At 37.6% G+C, this 22,752-nt stretch overlaps 1 protein-coding gene across 5 annotated transcripts in view; it reads right to left on the reverse strand.

Annotated features, from left to right (window-relative positions):
• C6 (complement C6) overlaps positions 1–22,752 on the reverse strand; it is a 78,839-nt gene that overhangs the window by 33,822 nt on the left and 22,265 nt on the right. For all 5 annotated transcript variants that reach the window (XM_013152915.2, XM_013152917.2, XM_013152914.2 and 2 more), the window contains 2 exons: positions 12,442–12,642; positions 2,576–2,816 (listed from right to left, as the gene is read on the reverse strand). In XM_013152915.2, the coding sequence (XP_013008369.1) occupies positions 2,576–2,816; positions 12,442–12,642 (442 nt within the window). The remainder of the gene's footprint in view (positions 1–2,575; positions 2,817–12,441; positions 12,643–22,752) is intronic.

The following is a 22,752-nucleotide window of genomic DNA, read 5'->3' on the forward strand; positions in this document are numbered from 1 at the left end:
TTGAAACAATGCATTAACGTAGTAGTACATTATGTTACTTGCTCCCTAGCCTCACAGTAACTGCAAGGCCGCTTGAAGCTGTGGTGCCTGATCACTTAAACCTGTGTCCTTCTGCTGTGGGGTATTTCAATAATGTCCTTCCTTCCAGTCGCTTAGCAAGTCGATAGCGTGAGTCACAATATCACACCAATAAATGATGCAGTGACTAGTTTTTCAACCCAAATTCAGAGCAAAACATGACTTTTCAACAAAAGTTTAAATTACTACCATTCATAGTGTAATATTTTAATTGCTCAGTGTTTTCAGTATATTTTTGACATTCTTTTAATCTTGCACTTTGAAACAATGTCAACTTTTATCCAAGGTTTTAAACCTGCTGTCGGATACTGAACAATAGTGGAATAAATCAAGGGATACAAACAAAAAGCAATTTAATTTTTTCTTCTCGAAGGAAGGTATTATAAAATATTCAAATTATTTTTTAAAAAAATTCTGACAAGATACATAATACATTGCAAAACTCGTAACAAAAATGAAAATATGTACTCTAGTATTATCTTATGTCTAAGTAAAGAGAAAAAGAAAGAGAAGAGACCAGAATATATGTGCATCTAGAGAATAAGCCAAACAGGGAAGGTCACTCATAGGAGAAATCCATTCTATTGTGATTGTTTCTGTCTGAATATGCTTCATTTTGATGATTAAAACTATTTTTATAACCAGTACATAATATTATTACTATTATTGTGGCTCAGAGAATATATACTTACTGAACATAAGGTTACTCTATTGTTGAAAATAATATGCACATATAAATTGTACAAATATGTACTTTAAATACTATACTTCTTGTGCAAATATAGTGTGTTTCTACTATAAGTGTATATGTACATTTCCAGTTTTCTGTTGCATCTCATATTCCCTTCCTCCCATTTATCTATCTTTTATCTATGACATCACAATGAATTGCTCATAAACTTAGAATCATTTTTTCTTTTATACATATACATTTTCAATCTTTACCTTTATAGACAAAGAGAGAGAGGGTGAGAATATTTTTGTAGAAATATATTGCTCATCACTCCATTTTTCCTTACTGGAATTCAACTGTTGAATCATTGATGTTAGATAGTTGATTAAAGATTCACACAGTTCTTTTAGATTTTGGCTAAATGCATGATGAATATACACATCAAGTGGAAAATTATTTTCTGGGCTGCTTTGACAGTGACCAGAATAATTTCATCGGATAAGTAAGGTGAAGCCAAGTAAAGAAGCGAGGATTTCTACCAACTATGTTTGATAAGTGCGAATACAGATGCTATTTTCAGTAGAAGACATTTGCTTCATCATTCAAGCATTGGTCTAATAGAAATGATAAACTGAGTGAATATAAGGGGCAGACAGTGTGGAAGCAATCATAGCATAAAGTTTTTGTAATTTAGTAAATATGTCAGGTTAAAAATATACAACTTCAGACTTTCTTACTGAACATCTTTCTGAAAGGTATTCATCCGTCCTCTTTCTTAGGGTGGTGATCAGGAGGGAAATGTGCTCCTTAAGACCTGGAGGGACTCCTCAGCTGAAGGAAACAGTGTTTCCCACAGTGAACTGTAAGAAGAGAAGCGTTAAAACTGAACTGGCTCTAGGGATGACCTGAGGCTGTGTTTTTAAATCAATTCCTGTTTACTTTTATATAACAGTTTAATGATGAAAAATTCTGATTTATTTGGGTAATAATTCTGATTTATTTGATGAGTTAATTCTGGCTACTCTTCAGTTTCCTAATTTTGCTCTCAAGAGACACTAATAAATGATGCCAACTCTTAATTCATTTCTTACAGGAGCTTGAAAACAATTTTCTCCAAAGGTGCTATCATGATAATTAATATCAACAATTTAAGATGAATACTTAGGGCAGAAGGTGTTTGGTTTATGTTATTTTATAGGTAAGCAGAAAAATGTCTGTTCTATACTTTACAATATAAAGTTGTAAGGTTTCCTCAAGTAAAAGTGTTTCATGCTCAGCCTCATGCTTTGTAACTAGTCGTAACATGCATAATTGGCTCATATTAGCCCTTATCAATTCCCTATATTCTTTTACCTTATGCCTTGACTTTTTAAAAATTACTGAGAGAAAATTATTGCTATTGGATTTTCTATAAATCATTGCTGTATAAAACTGTCTCACATGAAATTTCTATAAGTAAATTATCTTTGAGAACTTAGTTCTAGGACAGACTTTTTCTTGATGTATTTGCTTTCATCTTATTTTTTTAGGTAACCACCATAGTATGGCTTATTACTTTCCTTGATGCTGCAAAACTCATAGATAAATGACTTCAAATCACAGAGATTAAGCATATTCATTTTTTCTTTGTTGGGCTCTACTTTTCTATTTCATTTTTTATTTATTTGAGCATTTGTGCTTTTGAGTATTCTTTATTACCACTTGAAAATGAAGCAGATTTAATTTAAAACCCAGAAAAAAAATGATTAAAATCATAGAGGAGGAGAAAAAATGTATTGCATGCTATTATACCAACATAAAAAGCAAAGGTTGAAGAAAATATACCTGACTTCTTTAACTCTTCACTACTATACTGGTACAGAAGATCATATATTCCTCCCAGGGATCCAGAAGTAAAGTAGTGAGTTCCAAAGTCCTCAAATATTTGGCTGTACAAAGCAAAGTTGTATTCTAAAGGCAGGTGGTTAAGTGCTTTCAAAAAGACATCAGAGAGATGCAGATCCTTAGATTTCATTGTGAAGTTTAAAACTTTTATCACTTTATGGATTCTAACAAAACTAGAATCCTAAATGAAAGAAGCAAAATAGAAGAGGGGAAGGGAGAAAAGGAGAGAGAGAGAGAGAGAGAGACAATTAAAGGTAAATAAAGGCTAGCAGTACCAAACATTTAAATGTCATCAGTACATGCTTAGCTTAGATCCTGCTGTAGTATGAAAATAATTTTAACTCTATTGCATATTCTCACATACAAAATTGTGGTTTTCATTTCATGCTCCACACCTCTTCATGAGATGTTCAAAATGCTAAATAGGTATGATGAACTCAATAATATAGATTGACCAAGAAATAGATTCTCTGTCAAAAGGGATAAACAACCAGAAAAATCAGTCCTTTTTTATTGATTACCTATTGTGGTTGCATTTTTACTGACTTTTTTGTTTGTTTTTAGAATGTTCTGCTAATGTAAATAATCAAAAACAGATTGTCTACAAATTCAACTTGAAATCTTGCAACAGGGATTCAATTTGTAGCTTTGTCACTAACAGGAGAAGGCATTTATATTCTGTAGGCTTCAGTGGTTCAGTAATAAGACGAGGGCTACAACATTCACACCCCGTTTCAAAGCCAAATGCTGTGATTCTAAATTAGAGAGTGAGGTTAAAATTATTTATATGCTTTGTCCTCCACCTACGTATGGAAACATAGGAGATGTTTTTGTTTCTTTGCAATCTATTTTTTGTTTAATCATTTCTAGTTAGGTCAGGTCTTTTAGGATTATATGGTTGATATTACACTTAAAATATTATCTCTTTCAATTGTTCCATACAGACACTGGAGTTTGAGTATTCTGAGTATACAATTAAAAACATTTTTATTCAATTTTAACAGATTTTAGCAATTGAGTAATAGTAACATTGAGGACTATGTTTCAGCAAAATAACTTTATTATAACTACTAATTATTAACAACCACTTTCCTATATCCTATAATTATAACACTAAATGAGTGCTTAAACACAAAAAATTTGCAAAGATCAAAAAGGGTTATAATTCACTCTCTTCTTTTTTCTCCCCCTCTCTCCCCTTTTCTTCTTCTTCTCCTCCTGTCCTTTTCTCTCTCTCCTCTCTGTCTCTCTTTCTCTTTACTTTATTATATTCTGTTCATTCACTACTAAACTATCTCAGGTTCTATGAATACAGAAATGAAAAAATAAACAATATTTATGCCTTTGTTTAGCCTAAATTTTAATAGTGCCCATTAATTCTGTCTTTAATGCTTGAATTTTGTCATAGAAATATAGCTTTTGAAAACTAGAGGTCCCTTTTAGTAAGAAGCACATGTACTTCCTCAATATCTGTAATGCCTGTTTTGGAAGATTCAGCATTTCCAGATTTGCTGAAAACTCACGAAAAATGCAAGTTAAGTTTGTATGTCACCTGAGCATGGTGGTGTACTCCCAGCACTCAGAAGACTGAGGCCGGAGGATTGCTGTAAGTTTGAGAGCAGCCCGGGTTCCATAAGGAAGTTCAAGGTCAGTCTGCACTATATAATGAGACCCTGCCTCAAAAAATTTTTTTTGTTTGTATTTCAAACAAGCACAAGCACTAGCAGTCATGGTATTCTACTTGGCAGATGATGGCTGAAGCTGGTTTAGACTAAAGTGTCATACTAAAGTAGGGTATAATCCATGTATAACCCATTTCATTGATTTCTGCAACCTTGCTGTATTTGAACCATAGTGTTTTATTTTTCGTTTTGTAAAATAAATTTTAAAAACTCTGAATCTTACAGCTCTGATATTTTGTTTTTATACTGACTCCAAAACTGACCAGTCAAACCTGTGTGTGACAAAATAAATACAGCACTCCACTCTATTGTACACCACTAGCTTGGATTAATTTTTGAGTTGGTAGTTTGTTGTTTTCATTAGCTGAGGAGTTAGACAAAGGGAAGATACAATAGAATTTGAGACTGGGGCTTTCTTATTCTATTCAGCTCTTATAAAATCAATCATGATATTAGGTTGAATCGCATAAGGATGACAATTTTGTAAGTAAAAAATTATTCAATAGCAATAATTTCATGATCCAACTTGATAGTGAGACCAATCCTAAAGGTTTTCACTTTGAGAAAAACTGTTATGGAATAAACAACAGCTCCTTATCTACAAAAGGGTTTCACGCATGTCTTGCAGCATTTATAAATCAATTATTTGGCTTCAGTCTCCTCCTTATACTTTCTCCTCTCTGGTTTTGATTCAGAGCTCATTCTTCTCTTTCATTATTTAGAAAGAAAAAATTACGAAAGTGATATTTGTATTGAAGAATATATACCACAGAGTTTGAAAGTGTGTAAAAATTTCCAAAAGAAATATTTCCCTAAAGCATTTTAGAGTTGTAGAACATATGTGGGAAAAGAAACGCAAATAATAAGAGGAAAAGAAACAGAAGAAGAAAGATTAACAAATGAAGTTATAACTTTTCACAAAATTTCTGGCAAGATAAATGAGAAAAATACAATACTGAAAATCCTTTAGGGGTTTGCTAAGTATTTATCTGAAAAATTATTGTAAGTTTACAGCCAGATAAAATTTTTACAAGAAAATTATTGTACATTTCCAGAAAATCAATTTTTCTCTGAAATTAGAAGACAGAAGAATATCATCTACTGTGAAGAAAATAGACTGTAATGTAGTCTTTAACTTTATTATTCAGTGAAAGGCAAGCAAATCTGGATATGCAAGGATTTAGGAAATTTTACTTATATATACCTTCCCTGAGGAAAACAAAAAATGTCAACTGAGAGAAAATATAGATATCAAAAACAGGAAGATTATAAGAAGAAGGTGGTGATACACATATAAAATATAAAACTAATGTAAAAATGGATAATTAACATGGAAGTTATAAATGTTATATGAAGAATCCTTAAATAAGGACAATAAATCAAAATGAAATACAAATCAACATATATTACATAAAAACAAAAGCAAAATAATTCCTAGCAATAGATAATGTTTCTTAGTTATTTCACTAAATCTGGAAAAGCCTATGAACAGAGAAACAAATATATTCTCCAAAAAAGTGTTTGTTGCATGTATAGCAGGTAAGTAAAACAAGGGAAAGATATAAACATGAAAAATATGGGAAATACAAGGATATAAAAGAAACAGTGTTTTTTAAAAAAAAATATTTAAAAGAGAGTAAAGGGGCCTAACTGGGCCATGCCCAGTGACCTCCAAGCAGCCAGCAGGGGCCTAAATTCAGTCCCAGGTGCTTACTTGTGTGAATTGATTCCCAGTGCACTGGGAAAGATTTGGAAAGTTGCTCCCAGCCAGTAAGACCATGCTCAGTGTCCCAAATCACCTGAGGACACACAGAAGGGCACTGCAAGCATAACTGGGCCTGCCCCCAAAATTCCAAGTGGATAGAAGTTTCCTGCAGTCTGCCCCTAAAGCCAAAAGTGGGCCACATGATGGCCAGGACATAGGGGTAGCTTTGGAACATCACTCAAAACCTGGAAATATAGGAAAACGACAAAATGAAAGCACAAAATGCAATCCCAAACTCCCAGCCCATCCCAAGCAAGACGAGGAGACACGGACATAGAAGAAATTGTAATCCATACACCTGAAATTCATGAAATGATAACAACTGAAATAAAGCAATAACACTGGGAAGCTATAAAGGAATTCAGAACAAAAATAATCTGCCAGGTAAAAGAAGAAATGATAAATGCAATGAAAGAAATGCTGAACATATCTAAAAGACATAGTTAAAAAATCAGAAGAACGATGCAGTAAGATCGGAAACTCTGAATGAAAATTATAAGAAACAAATAGAATTCATGATGCAGATTTAAAGACATAAATGGGAAATCAAAAAAATTCCATTGAAAGTTAGCAAAACCACCTCAATAAAAGTGAAGATAGAACACCAGACCTTGAACCAAGATTGCAGCTAGTAAACAGGACAGGAAAGATCTTTTAAAAATAACAGGGAATCAGGAAATAACAATTCAACAGCTGCAAGATGATGCAAAGTAAAACATCATAAGATAGATAGGTATAAATGAAAAAGAAGAGCACAATACATATGATATCCAAAGGCTATTTACAGAAGTAATAGCTGAAAATTTCCCAAACATGAGAATGGAAACTGACATACAGATCAATGGAGTCAAGAGAACTCCAAATAACCGTAATCAAAATAAAACTGTACCCAGAAATATAATAATTAACTTCCCAGAAATCCAACATAAGAACAGAATATTAAAATATCTGTCTCTAGAAGAGAGAAGAGACAGATAACCTATAAAGGAAAACCTATCAGAATCACAGCAAACTTCTCAACACAAACAATGAAGTCAAGAAGAGCACGTAATGAAGTATTTCAGATCCTAAAGGAAAACAGCTTTCAACCTGGTGTACCCTGCAAAACTACCCTTCAAAATGGATGGGGAAACAAGATACTTCCATGACAAAGAACAGCTGAAGAACTTTTATGGCCATGAAACTCACCCTACAAAGAATACTGAAAGACATTAGGGAAAAAAAAAACCCACTAAGCAAGGCAAACAGCTGAACAGAATGGAAAGGTAAAGAATCAAGAGCAGAGAGAGAACATGTCAAAAGTGAACCAATATATGTCAGTTATAACCATTAATTTAAATGGTCTCAATTCACCAATTGAAAGAAACAGACTGGCAGAATCGATCATCTAATCCAAACCCATCTAATCCAAAAGAAAACTCATAGACTGAAAGTCAAAGAATGGACAACAATACTGCATGCAACAGTATCCCCAAAAGAGCATAGGTAGCTATTCTGTTTGCAGACAATGTGAACTTCAAACTAAGAATGACCTAACCACAGAGATAAACAAAGTCACTACATACTAGATAGGGGAAAACTCCAAGAGGAAGAGATAACAGCCTTAAATAAATAAACACCAAATTCAGGAGCATCCGGATATGCAAAATAGATATTAACAAAAATGAAAAATCAAGCAACAACACAATTATAACAGGAGACCTCAACACACCATTGATACAAAGGAACAGATCAACTAGACAAAAAATCAGGAAAGAAATAATAGAACTGAATCACACCTCTGAACAAATGGACTTGGTGGATGCATACAGAGTGTTGCACCCAACAACATCAGAATATACATTCTTCTCAGCAGCACATGGCACATTCTCTAAAATAGACCATATACTAACCCACAGAACATGCTTAAGTAAATGCAAAAGAACTGAAATTATCTCGTGAATATTATCAGATCATAGCACCATGAAACTAGAAATTAATGACAAAAGAATCTGCAAAGCCCACACAAACGCATGTAAATTGAATAATACACTCCTGAGCAATCAGTGTCAGAGAGGAAATTAAGAAATTAAACAATATCTACAAATAAACAAAAATACAAATACATCTTACCAGAACCTGGGGACACAATGAAAGCATTTCTCAGAGGAAAGTTTATTGCAGTGAATTTCTACATCATGAAAACAGAATGAACACAAATAAAGAAAACCTCTATTGTCATAGGCTTGATGACATGGAGGAAATGGATAGATTCCTAGAAACATATGAATTACCAAAGCTGGGGCAAGAAGATATGAAACTGCTGAATAACTCAATTTCAATTAACAAATTGAAAATGTAATTAATTCCTTATCAACAAAGAAAAGCGCAGGTCTAGACAGATTCACTGTGGAATTCTACAAGAAATTCAAAGAAGACTTAATGCCAACACCCCTCAAATGTTTCAATGAAATTGAAAGGGAGCAATTCTTCCTAATTCTCTCCTGGAAGCAAATATTACTCTAGTACAAAAACCTGAGAAAGACCCAACCAAAAAAGAGAACTACAGGACAATCTCCCTAATGAATATAGATGCAAAAATTCTCAACAAAATATTGACAAACAGCATACAGCAAATCATCGAGAAGATTATACACCATGACCAGGTGGGATGCAGTCCAACAATGCAGGGATGTCTCAACATGTTTCAAATCATTGAATGTAATCGACCATATCAATAGAGCCAAGAATAAGAACCACATGATCGTTTCTATAGATGCAGAAAAGGCTTTTGATAAGGTCCAACACTTATTCATGATAAGAACATTACAGAAAATTCGAATAGATAGCCTTTACATCAATATGATAAAAACCATCTATGACAAACCAACAGCCAGCATCATATTAAATGGCAAAAAACTGAAAGCCTTTACTCTAAAATCAGGAACAAGACAAGGATGTCCATTATCACTACTCCTATTCAATATAGTGCTGGAAATACTAGCCAGAACAATTAGAAAAGAGAGAGAAATGAAAGGAGTAAGGATAGGAAAAGAATTAAATTATTATTTGCAGATGACATGATTCTCTACATAGAAGACCCCCAAAACTTCATTGAAAGACTAGGTATAGTAAGTAAATTTAGTAAGGTACCAGGATACAAAGTCGACACTCAAAATTCAATAGCATTCCTATACACCAACAACAAAATCACGGAGAGAGAAAGAAGAGAAGCCACACTCTTTGCAATAGCATCCAAAAAATGAAATACTTAGAAATCAATCTAACAAAGAAGTAAAAATCTATTCAAGGAAAATTATAAAACCCTGAAAAATAAATTGAAAAGGACCTCAGAAAATGGAAAGACATCCCTTGCTCATGGATAGGTAGAATAAACATTGTGAAAATGGCCATTCTCCCAAAATTTTTATACTGATTTAATGCAGTCCCAATAAAAATACCACTAGCATATCTCACAAATCTAGAGAAATCACTTCTAAAAGTAATCTGCAACCAGAATACCAAAGGCAATTCTGAGCAACAAAGGCAAGGCAGGAGGCATCACAATCCCTGACTTGAAGTTATACTACAAAGCTACTGTAGTAAAATCAGCATGGTACTGGAATAAAAAAGACCTGAAGATCAATGGAGTAGATTAGAAGATACAACTACAACTACAAACACACTTAGCCACCTTAGCTTTGATAAAGGGCCAAACACATCCACTGGAAGAAAGATAGTCTCTTTAATAAATGGTGCTGGAAAAATTAGCTCTCCATATGCCAAAAACTAAAACTTGACCCATGACTATCACCATGTACTAAAAATCTAAGTAGATCAAAGATATAAGTATTAAAACAGAAACACTAAATCCGTTGGAAGTCAAAGTAAGTAGAAATCACGAAGACATAGAGGTAGGTAGAGAATTCATGAACCAGACTAAAACCATATGGGAAATACTTCACAGAATCAATAACTGGGATCATGTTCTATTAAATAGTTTTTTCAGGTCAAAAGAACTCTCCAGCATAGTGAAAAGAAAACCACAAATTGGGAAAAAAATCTTAGTGAACTGTCCCTCAGACAAAGGACTTCTGTCCAGTACATATAAAGAATTTTTAAAAATCAGATCCCTGAAATTCAAAGACCCATTACAAATATGGACCTCTTGGGTGAATACAGAGTTCACAGATAAAGAAATACAAATGGCAAATTAATACATGAAACAATGTTCCGCATCATTGGTCATTAGAGAAATGCAAATTAAAACCACACTGAGATTTCATCTCACTCCAGAAAGAATGAACAGCATAAAGAAAACTACCAACAACAAATGCTGGAGAAGTAAAAGCAACACTTCTGCACTGTTGGTGGGAGTGCAGACTGGTACAACCACTGTGGAAGTCAGTTTGGAGGTTCCTCAAAAATCTGGGATTGGCAGTCCGATTTGACCCAGCTATTCCACTTCTGAGCATATTCCCAGAAGAACTAAAACATCATACCACAGTGATATATGGGCACATATGTTTATAGCAGCACAATTTGTAATAGCCAGATCCTGGAAACAACCTAAATGCCCATCAACTGAAAATGGATAAAAAGATGTGGTATTTTTATACAGTGGAGTTCTACTCAGCTATAAAGAATGATCACATTGAGATATTTATAAGTAAATGTATGCAACTTGAGACCATACTCATAAGTGAAATAAATCAAACTCGCATGGTAAATATCATATCATCTCCCTAGTGTAAGAAATGTTAAGAGTACATAAGATACAAAAAACTCAGTAAATACAGTGAAAGGAGAAGAATCTGCTTAAAGGGAAAAATAATCTCTCTGGGAAAATGAGGAAAAATAAAAAGTAAGGGAAAAGAAAAAGTATCTAAAATTATATAAACACACAGGATAGCTAAGATAATTGTGCTACAAATTCTGTAAGTTCTTGGAACACAAAGTTAACATTGATCGGATTGTAGCAATTGTGCATATTATTGTATGGTGATGAGAAACTCTTGAAGATCATTATGTAAAACAACAACCCCAGTTACGCTCTTACCACCTTGTTTTGAAGACCCGAATTGTCAGTGTTTTGGGATCTTTGCCATTGCTATTTATTTGTCTTTTTTTGGTTCCTGTTTTTCTAGAAATTTGTTTAGAAATTTGTTTTCTCTCTAATACAGAAAGGATAGGTATAATGTAGAGACTCATACATGAATAGATCTTCTCCTCAACAGTTTATGAGAACTGATTATATAATGCATGATGAAATGAACAGCTACTTTGAAGAAAAAGAGACATTATGGTACCCAGTGCTGATTCCATAGTCTCATGCTATGAAATCCAGCAGTACTATTATTCTTTTCTCAGAGTGATTTTAGTCTGTTTTGTATTGCTTAGTTTCAACATACATGAAGGTATGGAGAGCTGTTTTAAAGAGAATGAGAGATATTATGACAGTCATAATGCCTAAAATGCCTTCATAATCCTATTCTGATCAGTTTAATACTATTTTTTTGTATGAATTCATTGTGTGTGGAGATATAGAAAACTATTTAGAAGAAACAAGAGAAAATATGATTGGGAAGTTCTCTTGTTTTGCTTTGAAATCTGTGTCTCTTTCATTGTTTTCTTCTACTCTGTTTTGTTCTGTGCTGTTATGTTTAATTTTACTCTCTTTAAAATACAATTTAAAAGAATAAAGAAAAGAGTAGTACAAAACAAAACAAAAAGAATAAAGCAGATTGGAAGAAAACAATACAAGCAGCACAGGATTTCAAACAAGACAACAGGAAATCAACTGTGGCAACCACAGTGTCTCCTGTTCTCCCTGAAATAGTTCTTAACTTCACACACAATGCATTCAAACAAATCAAAACAGTATCAAAGTGATCAAATCAAAAGAATGAAAGCTTTACTGGCCTTCAAAACCAAACAATAGGAAAATCAACAATGGTTACTATAATATCTCTTCAAAAACCAGTATTTTGCAATGAGTAAGAAAAATAAAAGATGGAAGGAACACATGCAATCTTACAATGAGTACATCAAACATAACTTGGCTAAATTTCCTTAGCAAAGGCCAGAGACTCAGGTTTCATAAAATGCAATATTCTATTATATGCTGTTTATAAGAAACATTTATAGCACAATAACAAATGAAAATAAAGAGAACACAAGAAAAAGTACATGGAATATTATTATACATTATTACCTGTACAACTTTTAAAGTCGATCTAATTTAAAAAGTAAGTGAATTTAACAGTGTTGTTAAGAAATCCCATCAATATGGTATCAATACTTTCCTCTTCTAAATGCATTGCTTCAACTGGCATTAAATTTCAAAGAAGAATAAAAAGATCAAATATTGTTTTTATTACCTTTTTATAGGAGGCCCGAATAGCTTCTTTGAAGGATGACTTATGTTGAATATTTTTATTTTTTTTTGAGGAATAAAAAATTGGTACATGAAAATTATCTCTCTCTATACCAAATGATGAGGATTTTTTATCTTCTTTCTTTTCAAAAGATATTAAATCTTTGTAGAAATCTGTTTCCAAATCATCTGCTTCAGTTTGTACCTAGGAAAAACTCCATATGAAATAAAACAATGTAGCACATATCAGAGCTATTTGTAAATATCTACTACAATGACCATTCATTCATTTGTGTACTCAAGTGTTTGTTGAAAACATACATTGTTAAAGAACAAGGAATAATATTAGTTCCTGCAATTACCAGTTGCTAATCAATTTGGTGAGGACAAAATAGCTACACTCAATTCAGTGTGTTAAGTTCTATTCTGCCAATGGGAACCAACAGATACAAATTCAGAGAGGCAATATCAGGAGAGGCTCCCTGAAGGAAAAGGCGCCTAAGTGGAGATTTAAATAGATGATAATTAATGAGAGCTATTTTTGGTCTGCTTATGATTTTGATGTAGCACAGGATCTAATCTAAGATAGCTGAGAAAACTAATGTCTACCAACAGGGGAAGAGTTTCTGTCTGATCCTGCCTTAGTTTCATCTCCATCTCCTTTGCCAAATTGAGATGTAGGTGTGCGCACTCTACTGACTGTCTCTGACGGGAGAAGTACAGTGTAATGCTTTTGCCTGTGGGTGATTAATCGTCTTCATTGGCTCTATTTGGGAAATAGAGAAAAAGGGCAAGTGATACGAAACTCTTGAGTTGAGAATAGAACAGGATATTTACCAAGAAAAAGTAAATCCCTGTTATGAAAAGAAAAGGATAATGTTAAGAAAAGGACAATGGATTAATCTTAAAATATTAAAAGCTAACTGGACTAATTTTTTTATTTTACAGATATTTCTCTGAAATGCAATGGAAGAACCCTCTTCTTATTTTAATATACTCAATATTGAAATGCACTGAGAGACAAATCGCCTGTCATTGTGAAATAGCTACAAAATTAGCCAAGGAAAGAAAAAATAACTCAGCTTCAGAGGGCCATTGCTCAACATTAAAATATAGCAAAAAGTTCAGTGTTACTTTTGGATATTGCAGTGCATGCTTTATAGTATTTAAAATATACACAAAATGAAGCTTTTAGTTAAAAATAATAAAACCATATCTATCTGTCTATCTATAACTTAATCTATAATATCCATGTTTCTTTATTGTTTCTTTAAACAAGGAACAGCTTTCCACTTTCTGATATTTTCCTCAATCTTTTTTTAGAAACTAAAACTTCTTTACTTTTTAAAATTTTATTTTATAGAAAAAAGGTAAAGCAAAATTTCATAACAAAATAGTAGAAGAATAACAATAGTTAATACATTACATGTTGTTATCTTTAAAGTAATTTCTCAGGGAACAAGATATGGACATAAAGATTTCTCCAATTAATATTAACCCAAACCTTCCTTTTTAATGAGCAAAGAGATATTAATAGCATAACTGACTTTGTGTTTTTCCTTACAATCCTTCCCATTTCACACACTCCAGTTCCTTTTTCTTTTGAACAATTTCTTCTATTTCACAGTATCTAGTGTACGTTTTATACTTTCTTTAATCTTTCAGTTGCTCATACCATGTAGACAATATAACATTTGCACACGTGAGATTGATTTGTTTCGCTTATGAGCATGGTCTCAATTTGTATCCATTTACCTTTAAAAATCTCAAGTTTATTCTTCTTTATGGCTGAATAGGACTCTATTATATAAAAATACCACACCATTTTTATCCATTCCATGATTGATGGACATTTAGGTTGTTTCCAAGATTTAGCTATTATAAACTGTGCTGCTATGAACATGAGTGCACATTTATTGCTCTTGTATGATGTTTCTAATTCTTCTGGTAAGATAACAAAAAGGCAATAGCTGAATTGAATGGGATCTTCAGTCCTAGTTTTTTGACAAATCCCTATAATGATTTCTACAGTGGTTGTACCAGTCTACAATCACACTAACAGTAGAGAAGGGTTCTTTTTACCTCACAGTTCCTCCAGTTGTTATTGCTTTATTTCTTGATAGAAGCCATTCTTTCTGGGGTAAGGTGGACTCACAGTATTGTTTTAATTTGTATCTCTTCAATGACCAGTGATGCTGTGTTGGGAGCCGCAGCCCCGAGCCCGGTCGCCTCACTTGGCGGACGTGAGGCCTGTAGTAAAGAGTAAAGCCTGAGGTAGATTACCCCTCCCATCGAGCACGTTAGTTTCCTGCTTACCGCGTAAGCAACCCGCTCAACAATATAGTCTGCCTGGCAACTGATGATGTTAGCCAATCAGCTTGCCTTGCTTACTTTAACATGATTGGACACTGTATCCGTATATATACTGGTGCCACCCCTGGGGGGGAAGAAGAAGCCCAAAAGTAGAAGCCCAGAAGGAGCCGCGGGGAGCGGACCAAAGGAGGCTTCGGCTGGGAGCGATCCCAGGGCAGGCTGTACGGAGAAGGAAAATAAAAAAAAGGTTGTCCACTGCCAGACTTTGTCGTGTGTCCTTCCTGCCGGCCAGGAGCGACATCGACATTTGGTGGCCCGCACGGGGACTGATCACCCCCGAGACGTGACAGCAGACAACGCTCCAGTACAGAGCTGCGAAACAGGTGAGTTGGGGATAAGCCTGGGCTCTGGGTGGCGCGCACCTACAGGGCTTTTAGACTCCCCTCAGGCTCATGCGTAAGTGGCGGATTCCTTGGGCCTCACGCGGTGAGTAACATATTAAAAAATGGGAAACATGCTAGGTAGCAACATTAAGAGCGAGGGTGGTTGTGGAGAAAGCTCTCAAGAGCTTACAAAAGTACGCAGGGTATTTGAGCAGGCCCAGTCGGGGAGCTCCCGAGAGGGGCCCGTCAAGGGGAACAAAGATGCTAAGGAGAAGGACGGGGCTCTAGCCTCGGAGTCGTCTGACTCCGAGGACGAGGGAAAGTTGAATGGCAAGGAGGCCAAAGAGACCAGCTGTCAGGAGCCTAAGTCGCTCGATAAGGAGTCGAAAGGGTTCTTTCCCAGCGTTGCGCCGTGAATTGCGCTCCGCTCAACTTGGTCTGCGGAGGAGTGGAGAGCTCCTGAGCGCTCCCCGGCGCGAGAGGGAGGCGAAGCCTTCCGCCCCACCTTGGGGGCTGTTCCCGGAGGCGATCCCTCGCCGCGAGGCGGCCGCCCGGGAGCTCCCTTCCCCTTCGCCAGAACAGGAAGTGATGCACGGGCCCCCATTTTCCGCCCAATCATGGCCGCCGTCTTATGCTCCGCCGCCGGCGGGTCGGTATTTTTACAGGCGGCTTTGGCAGGGGGGACGTTTGTCTCATGAGGTACATCCACCACCTGGGATAGAGAGTGGCCCCTACGGGATATTTCCTGTACAAGTAGCTATGGGCCAGGGACGTAATGCATGGGAGCCTTTTGAGATAAAGCAGATTAGAGAACTTAAAAATGCAGTTACAACCTTTGGGCCGACTGCGCCTTACACCATTGCCATGCTGGAGAACCTGTCTTCTGGGCCCCTCACCCCCGCGGACTGGATTCAGCTGGCAAAGGCGTGTCTGCCCTCGGGTAGTTACCTGGATTGGCGAGCCTGGTACGCAGAGTTCTCTGCAGAGCAGGCTGAGAGAAACGCCAGTCGGGGAAACCGGGGGTGGAACAAGGAAATGCTTATGGGAGAAGGTCGGCACGCTGATGATCAGACTCAGTTCCCCGGCGCTGTCTATGAACAAATCAACGCCATAGGGCTCCGCGCCTGGAAGCAGGTAAGTGGTGCCGGAACAGCCTCCTTGTGTCTTTCAAAAATAATTCAGGGTACCACAGAGCCATTTGTTGACTTTGTGGCCCAAATGCAAGATGCTGCCGATAAGATATTTTCTGATCCGGGAGTGGCTCGACCGCTGGTAAGGCAGCTGATTTTTGAGCAATGTACAAAGGAGTGCAAGGCAGCGATAGCTCCTCATAAAAACAAGGACCTCAACGCCTGGATTAGGATATGCAGAGAGATAGGGGGGCCGCTCTCCAACTCGGGAGTGGCTGCTCTCCTGGCTGCGGCTGTACAGCAGAGGGGACCTCACGGGTTAGAAGGGGAATGTAAGGCTAAAGGGTGTTTTGCCTGCGGGGAGCCAGGACACATTAAACGTCATTGCCCAAACAATGCAGATGCTAGGCCTCGCCCTAGGAATGAAAAACCATATGTTTGTGGGCGATACAAGAGGGGATCACACAAAGCTGAGGAGTGTAGGTCGGTCTTTGATGCTCAGGGCAACCGTATTTGTAGACGAGATGTTAGAGGGCCAAAAAACGGCCAGAGGGGGCCCCCTACAGGCGGGCCCCCGCCCCAGAGACAGGACAGCTCAGGATGGCAGCCTTCAACAAGGGCCACCCCTGGGTCAGCAGGTGTGGACCTCAGTGTCGCCTCCAGACTTATATTAGTGCCTGATATGGGTGTTCAAGTGGTTGAAACCACCTTTAAGGGACCGTTACCCGAAAATTCCGTGGGTCTGGTGATCGGAAGATCCTCCACGGCCCTTCGGGGTCTCATAGTAGTCCCGGGGGTCATAGACTCAGACTACACAGGACACATTAAAATTATGGTTCAATCTCTTGTGGGTACTATGGTAATCAATAAAGGAGACAAGATAGCGCAGCTCTTGCTGCTCCCCAGTCTCCACAAGAGATTCCCCTCAAAGCAAAAAATTAGAGAAAGTCAAGGTTTCGGTTCCTCAGGGGAAGTCTTCGAGGGACTCCATATAATACTTGATAAAAGGCCCATGCTCTCACTTAAGGTCAATGGCAAGAGTATAACAGGGCTCCTAGACACAGGAGCTGACCGTTCCATTATCTCTAAAAAGGATTGGCCCTCCAACTGGCCCACCAACACTGCAGATAACACGCTGCAGGGCCTGGGGATGGTGTCAGCTCCTCAGGTTAGTGCTTCAACCCTGTTCTGGTGCGATGAGGAGGGTCATCAGGGCCATTTCCAACCATTTGTGTTACAGTTGCCAGTGTCTCTATGGGGAAGGGACATCCTCACTCAGATGGATGTCACGCTTACGTCAAACTGCTCCCCCCAGGCTAAGGATATACTCAGGAACCAGGGATATACCCCCGGCAAAGGCTTGGGCAATGCCCTACAGGGTCGGACATCCCCAATACCAGTAGAGAACAAAAAAGGTAGGCAAGGGCTGGGTTTTTCTTAGGGGCCGCTTAAGAAGCTCTCCTACCCACTTCGATCAAAATCACCTAGAGGTCAAATCCCATACAATCCCCAAGGTCAAGAAATCATTGAGAGGGCTCATAAAAGCCTCAAAAAAATTTTACAAAAACAAAAAGGGGGAGTAGGCCAAGGCCTGGCCCCAAAGGCACGATTATCCATGGCAGTATTCACACACAATTTTTTAAATTTAAATAATGATAATTGCTCCCCAGCCATGGAGCACTGCAACCCTTCCCCCAACCATAAAGGGTGGGTGAAGTGGAAAGATGTCCTGACAGGACAATGGATGGGCCCGGATCCAGTGGTCAGCTGGAACCGAGGCGCGGTTTGTGTTTTCCCACAGGAATCGGGACGAGAACCACTGTGGGTACCGGAGAGACTGACACGGGCGACAAAGCCCTCGACTAAAGATCAGACCTGCCCTACCGGAGATCCATCACAGACCAACCAACAAGATAAATAAAAATAGCGGTAGCCCAAAATGGACAAGAAGATCCTCAGGCATATGCATGACTCGCTCGCCTAGCCTACGACCGAGTCTAGGGGTGGTGAGCTTCCCACACTCCTCCTCTAAAAAATTATGACATAGCTGGGTAGGAGAGTCAATGACGGGTAAGAGCGTACTCCCCCGGTGCGACTCAACCTAAGCCAGGCCCTACCCCATCCTGCACGTAAGCCGCTGGACTGTTAGATGCTGCCCAGGTCTAAATTTCTCTCCGAGGGGATTTCTTTACGGAGAGAAAATGAGTGCAAGCTTGTGTGCATCCAGGTTCCGTCCAGTTTGTGCCTGGCCCTAAAAAAAAGACGAGGGCCTCAGGGCCTTGGCAGACCATGGGACGGCCGACCAGGGTCTAAGCCAAGGACCTACGGTGGGCCTACGCATAGGGCATAAGCCTCTGCACCCAGTCCAGAAAGGGCTACGATGCACACATTCATAAAAAATAAAAAAGGGGGAGATGTTGGGAGCCGCAGCCCCGAGCCCGGTCGCCTCACTTGGCGGACGTGAGGCCTGTAGTAAAGAGTAAAGCCTGAGGTAGATTACCCCTCCCATCGAGCACGTTAGTTTCCTGCTTACCGCGTAAGCAACCCGCTCAACAATATAGTCTGCCTGGCAACTGATGATGTTAGCCAATCAGCTTGCCTTGCTTACTTTAACATGATTGGACACTGTATCCGTATATATACTGGTGCCACCCCTGGGGGGGAAGAAGAAGCCCAAAAGTAGAAGCCCAGAAGGAGCCGCGGGGAGCGGACCAAAGGAGGCTTCGGCTGGGAGCGATCCCAGGGCAGGCTGTACGGAGAAGGAAAATAAAAGAAAAGGTTGTCCACTGCCAGACTTTGTCGTGTGTCTTTCCTGCCGGCCAGGAGCGACATCGACAATGCTGAACATGTTTTCACATATCTATTTGTTGTTGTTATTCCTCATTTAAGACGTATGTATCCATCTCAGATGCCTACTTTTGAATGGGGTCTTTAAATCTGGGAGAACTGATTGTTTTTTAGTCCTTTACATGTTCTTAATAGTAATCCTTTGATGAACAGTTGGAAAATATTTTCTCCCATGTTGTGGGTTGTCTCTTCACTCCGTTGGTGGTTTCTCTTGCTGTGCAAAACTTTTTATTAGGAAGAAATCCCAGTTGTAGATTCTTTGTGATAGTTTCTGTGCAATTAGTGTTTTGTTCATAAAGTCTTTGCTTATACAAATTTCTTCAAGAGTTTTATCTACTCTGTCTTCCAGAATATTTAATGTTTCTGCTTTAGTTTTAAATCTTTGATTCATCTTGATTTTAACTTACTTCATGGTGAAAGATATAGTCCAGTATTAATCTTCAGCATGTGCAGAGCCACTTTTTCTTTCTTTCTTTCTTTCTTTCTTTCTTTCTTTCTTTCTTGCTTGCTTGCTTGCTTGTTTGCTTGCTTTTTTTTTTTTTTGGTACTGGGGATCAAACTCATGCCCACATGCTTGCCAGGAAGGCGCTTATGCCACTGACCTAAATCCCTGGCCAAGAGCCAGGGCATATTTCTTCAAGTGAATATGTTTGGCACATTGGTCAAAGATAAGGTGGCTTACTGTGTCTGGAGTTGTTTCTGCATCTTTTAATCTGTTCTATTGATTTTTGGTTTTTTTTTTTCTTGTTTGTTAGTTTTTTTTTGCTAGTACCTGTGTTTTTATCACAGAAGCTTTATACTATAATTTCAAGTCAAAAATTGTGATGCTCCCCGCTTTGTCACCCAAAGACAAAGCTTGCCTTTGTTATTCTAGGTCTCTTCTGGTTCTAGGTGAATTTTAGGATTATTTTCTCTAATTCTGTGAGATATGCAATTGGAATTTTGGTTGGAATTTTATTGAATCTGTGTGACAGTTTTGGAAGTATGGTCATTTTCACTGTATTGGTTCTTCCTACTCAAGAGCATGGAATAGCACACCTTTTTCAATCATCTTTCTAAAAGTACTGTAGTTTTCAATGTAGAGGTCTTTTTACATCTTTTGTTACGTTGATTCCTAGATGTTTCATTTTTCGGATGCTATTGTAAAAGGTATCATTTCATTTATTTCTCAGTGAGTTTGTTATTTGTGTACAGAGAGGCTATTGATTTTTTTGTGTTGAATTGGTAACTAGCTACACTACTGAATATGCTTATTAAATCTGGAAGTCTTTGGTGAAGTTTTATGAAACAGCATCAATTATAGCATCAAAAACAAATTGAATAGTCACAAAGTATAAGTACTAATAAAGCAAGTAGAATATCACGTCATCTGCAGATAATGATAGTTTAGCTTCTTCCTTTCCTATTTTTTCTCCTTTTCTTTCTGTTGTCTAATTGTTCTGTCCAAAGTCTCCAGAACTATGTTGATTAACAGTGGAAAAAATGGACATCTTTGTCTTGTCCCTGATTTTAGAGTAAAAGCTTTTAGTTTTGGTCCATTTAATACTTTATTGGCTGTTCATTTGTCATAGATGGCTTTTATCAGATTGAGATAAAGATCATCTATTTCAATTTTTTGTAGGGTTTTTATCATGAACGGTGCTGGACTTTGTCAAAAGCTTTTTCTGCATCTATCATGATGATCATATGATTTTTGTCCTTGGTTCTGTTAATATGGTGTTACATTTATGGGTTTACATATGTTGAAACAACCCTGCATCTCTGGGATGAATCCCACTTGGTCTTGGTGTACAGTCTTCTTGACAATTTGCTACAGTCTGTTTGTCAATATCTTATCGAGCATCAATGTGTATGCATATATGTGTGTGTATATAAAAATAAAAGGATAGTTATACCATTGATTTCTCTGAGCTCACAGAAGATAAAGATTTGTGCTGGTGTTGCTTGGACAACTGGATGCAAGTCTTTTCCTCTGGGTGAATGATTTAGAAATGACAGTGTACAATGTATGTAACATTGTTGCTCTCTGACTGACATATTTTGAGATTTTGTTGTAGATTTTTTCTTTCTTCTTGTTTTTAATTTTTATCCTTGAGATAAAATGGATTTGGGAAAAAAAAGTATCCTAAGGTCTACGAATTTAGCTCAGTGGCACAAGCACCTACTTGGCAAGCACAAGGTTGTGAATTTGATCCCTACTACCAAAAATAAATAAATAAATAAATAAATAAAAATTAAAAAATAAATTCTCTATGATGAATCTGATCTTTATGTATATATGAATTGTATGAATAAGCTTAATTTAAAATTAAAAAAAGAAATATTAAGTGAATGAATGAAACATTCTGAGTGTCACATTTGTGTTTCTGCAAAAATTGTATTTCAAAAATTTAACAAAAAATCAACAGGAATTGCCAAACAAACATGTGGAGGCTATGTGGAGGCTATGTGGAGGATTATGAGGGTGCTACTCTGTAAAGTGAGTATAGAAATCTAGGGGAACTTTCAAAAGGAGAAAAATAGTTTCTTTTTTTTCAAGTACAGGGAGCAGCAGATAGGCTCTGATTAACTCAGTTTCCCCAAACTTCCCCAGAAAGAGATACTGGCCAGAGTGGGTGTGTGTGGGTAGAGGGGATTATTCCTTATTTTACATACTGTGAATATTCCAGGAGAGCACTTCTTGACCCTCTGAGAATCTAGTAAGCTGATAGCTTCCTGGGACTCAATATGCCTACATTTTTAGTTTTGTATATGAAGGATAGAAGACTGATTTATAGAAAAAGGCAGAGGATTTGACAAACAAGAAGAATGGAGGGGACCTATAGCATCTAGTTTCCTTTGATGTAAGGGTCAAGACAGATCCTGAAGCTATGAATTTCACAAGGGAATCGGGGATTTTGGATGTGGCAGGGGTACTGAGGTGCTTTGTGACTGTGGGATGCAGCAGAAGACTGGGTAGGTCAGCATGCAGGTAAGGAGTGGTAATGACTATACTCTGCACTTTGCTGGTGACAGCACTTGCTTAGCAATAGCCAGTAGCAAAGCGCCACTAAGGAAAAGAGGAGGGTTCTGAGAAAGTGCTGCAGTCCTGGAGGCTGGTACAGAGATCTGACAATAACTGAGCTCTGCCTTTAATAATTGGAATCTCTAAGTGGTATAATGCTAGAGGTATTGCTAATGTGGCCTCCTTAGAAAGTCCTCACAAAACACAGAACATTCAGATTAAAATACACATATGTAACAGGCACCGCTCAGAATTAACACTGGTTGCAAATATAGAGTAGTACCTAAGTACTTGACTGTTGACTTGCTAGACTTCTTGATCTTCCTAACCATGTCTCTCCATCCCTTTGAACAGATTCAAGGACTTGATTCCCAGCAAAGCTTTGGTCTCACTCCCACATGTGTGGGAGTCAAAGTTCTACCAATTAGGCCTGTTCTTTTTAACCAAGTCCCATCTTGTTTTCTTGCCCTGCAATGGGTTTATAGTTTTGCAAGAGACTTCACTCTGACCCCAGCGCACAGTTTCTGTGACCAAGTTACCATTGCTTGCTATCAAAGCCCCCAGTACTGTTCACCTCCTGAGTTTCCTTCATGTTATCAGTCATTAAATCTGTTTTCAAGGTTAATGTCAGTCTTCTC

Source organism: Cavia porcellus, unplaced genomic scaffold (assembly GCF_034190915.1).
Source record: "Cavia porcellus strain 051 isolate PalLab524CR breed Dunkin Hartley unplaced genomic scaffold, mCavPor4.1 scaffold_11, whole genome shotgun sequence".
Classification (NCBI taxonomy): Eukaryota; Metazoa; Chordata; class Mammalia; order Rodentia; family Caviidae; genus Cavia; species Cavia porcellus.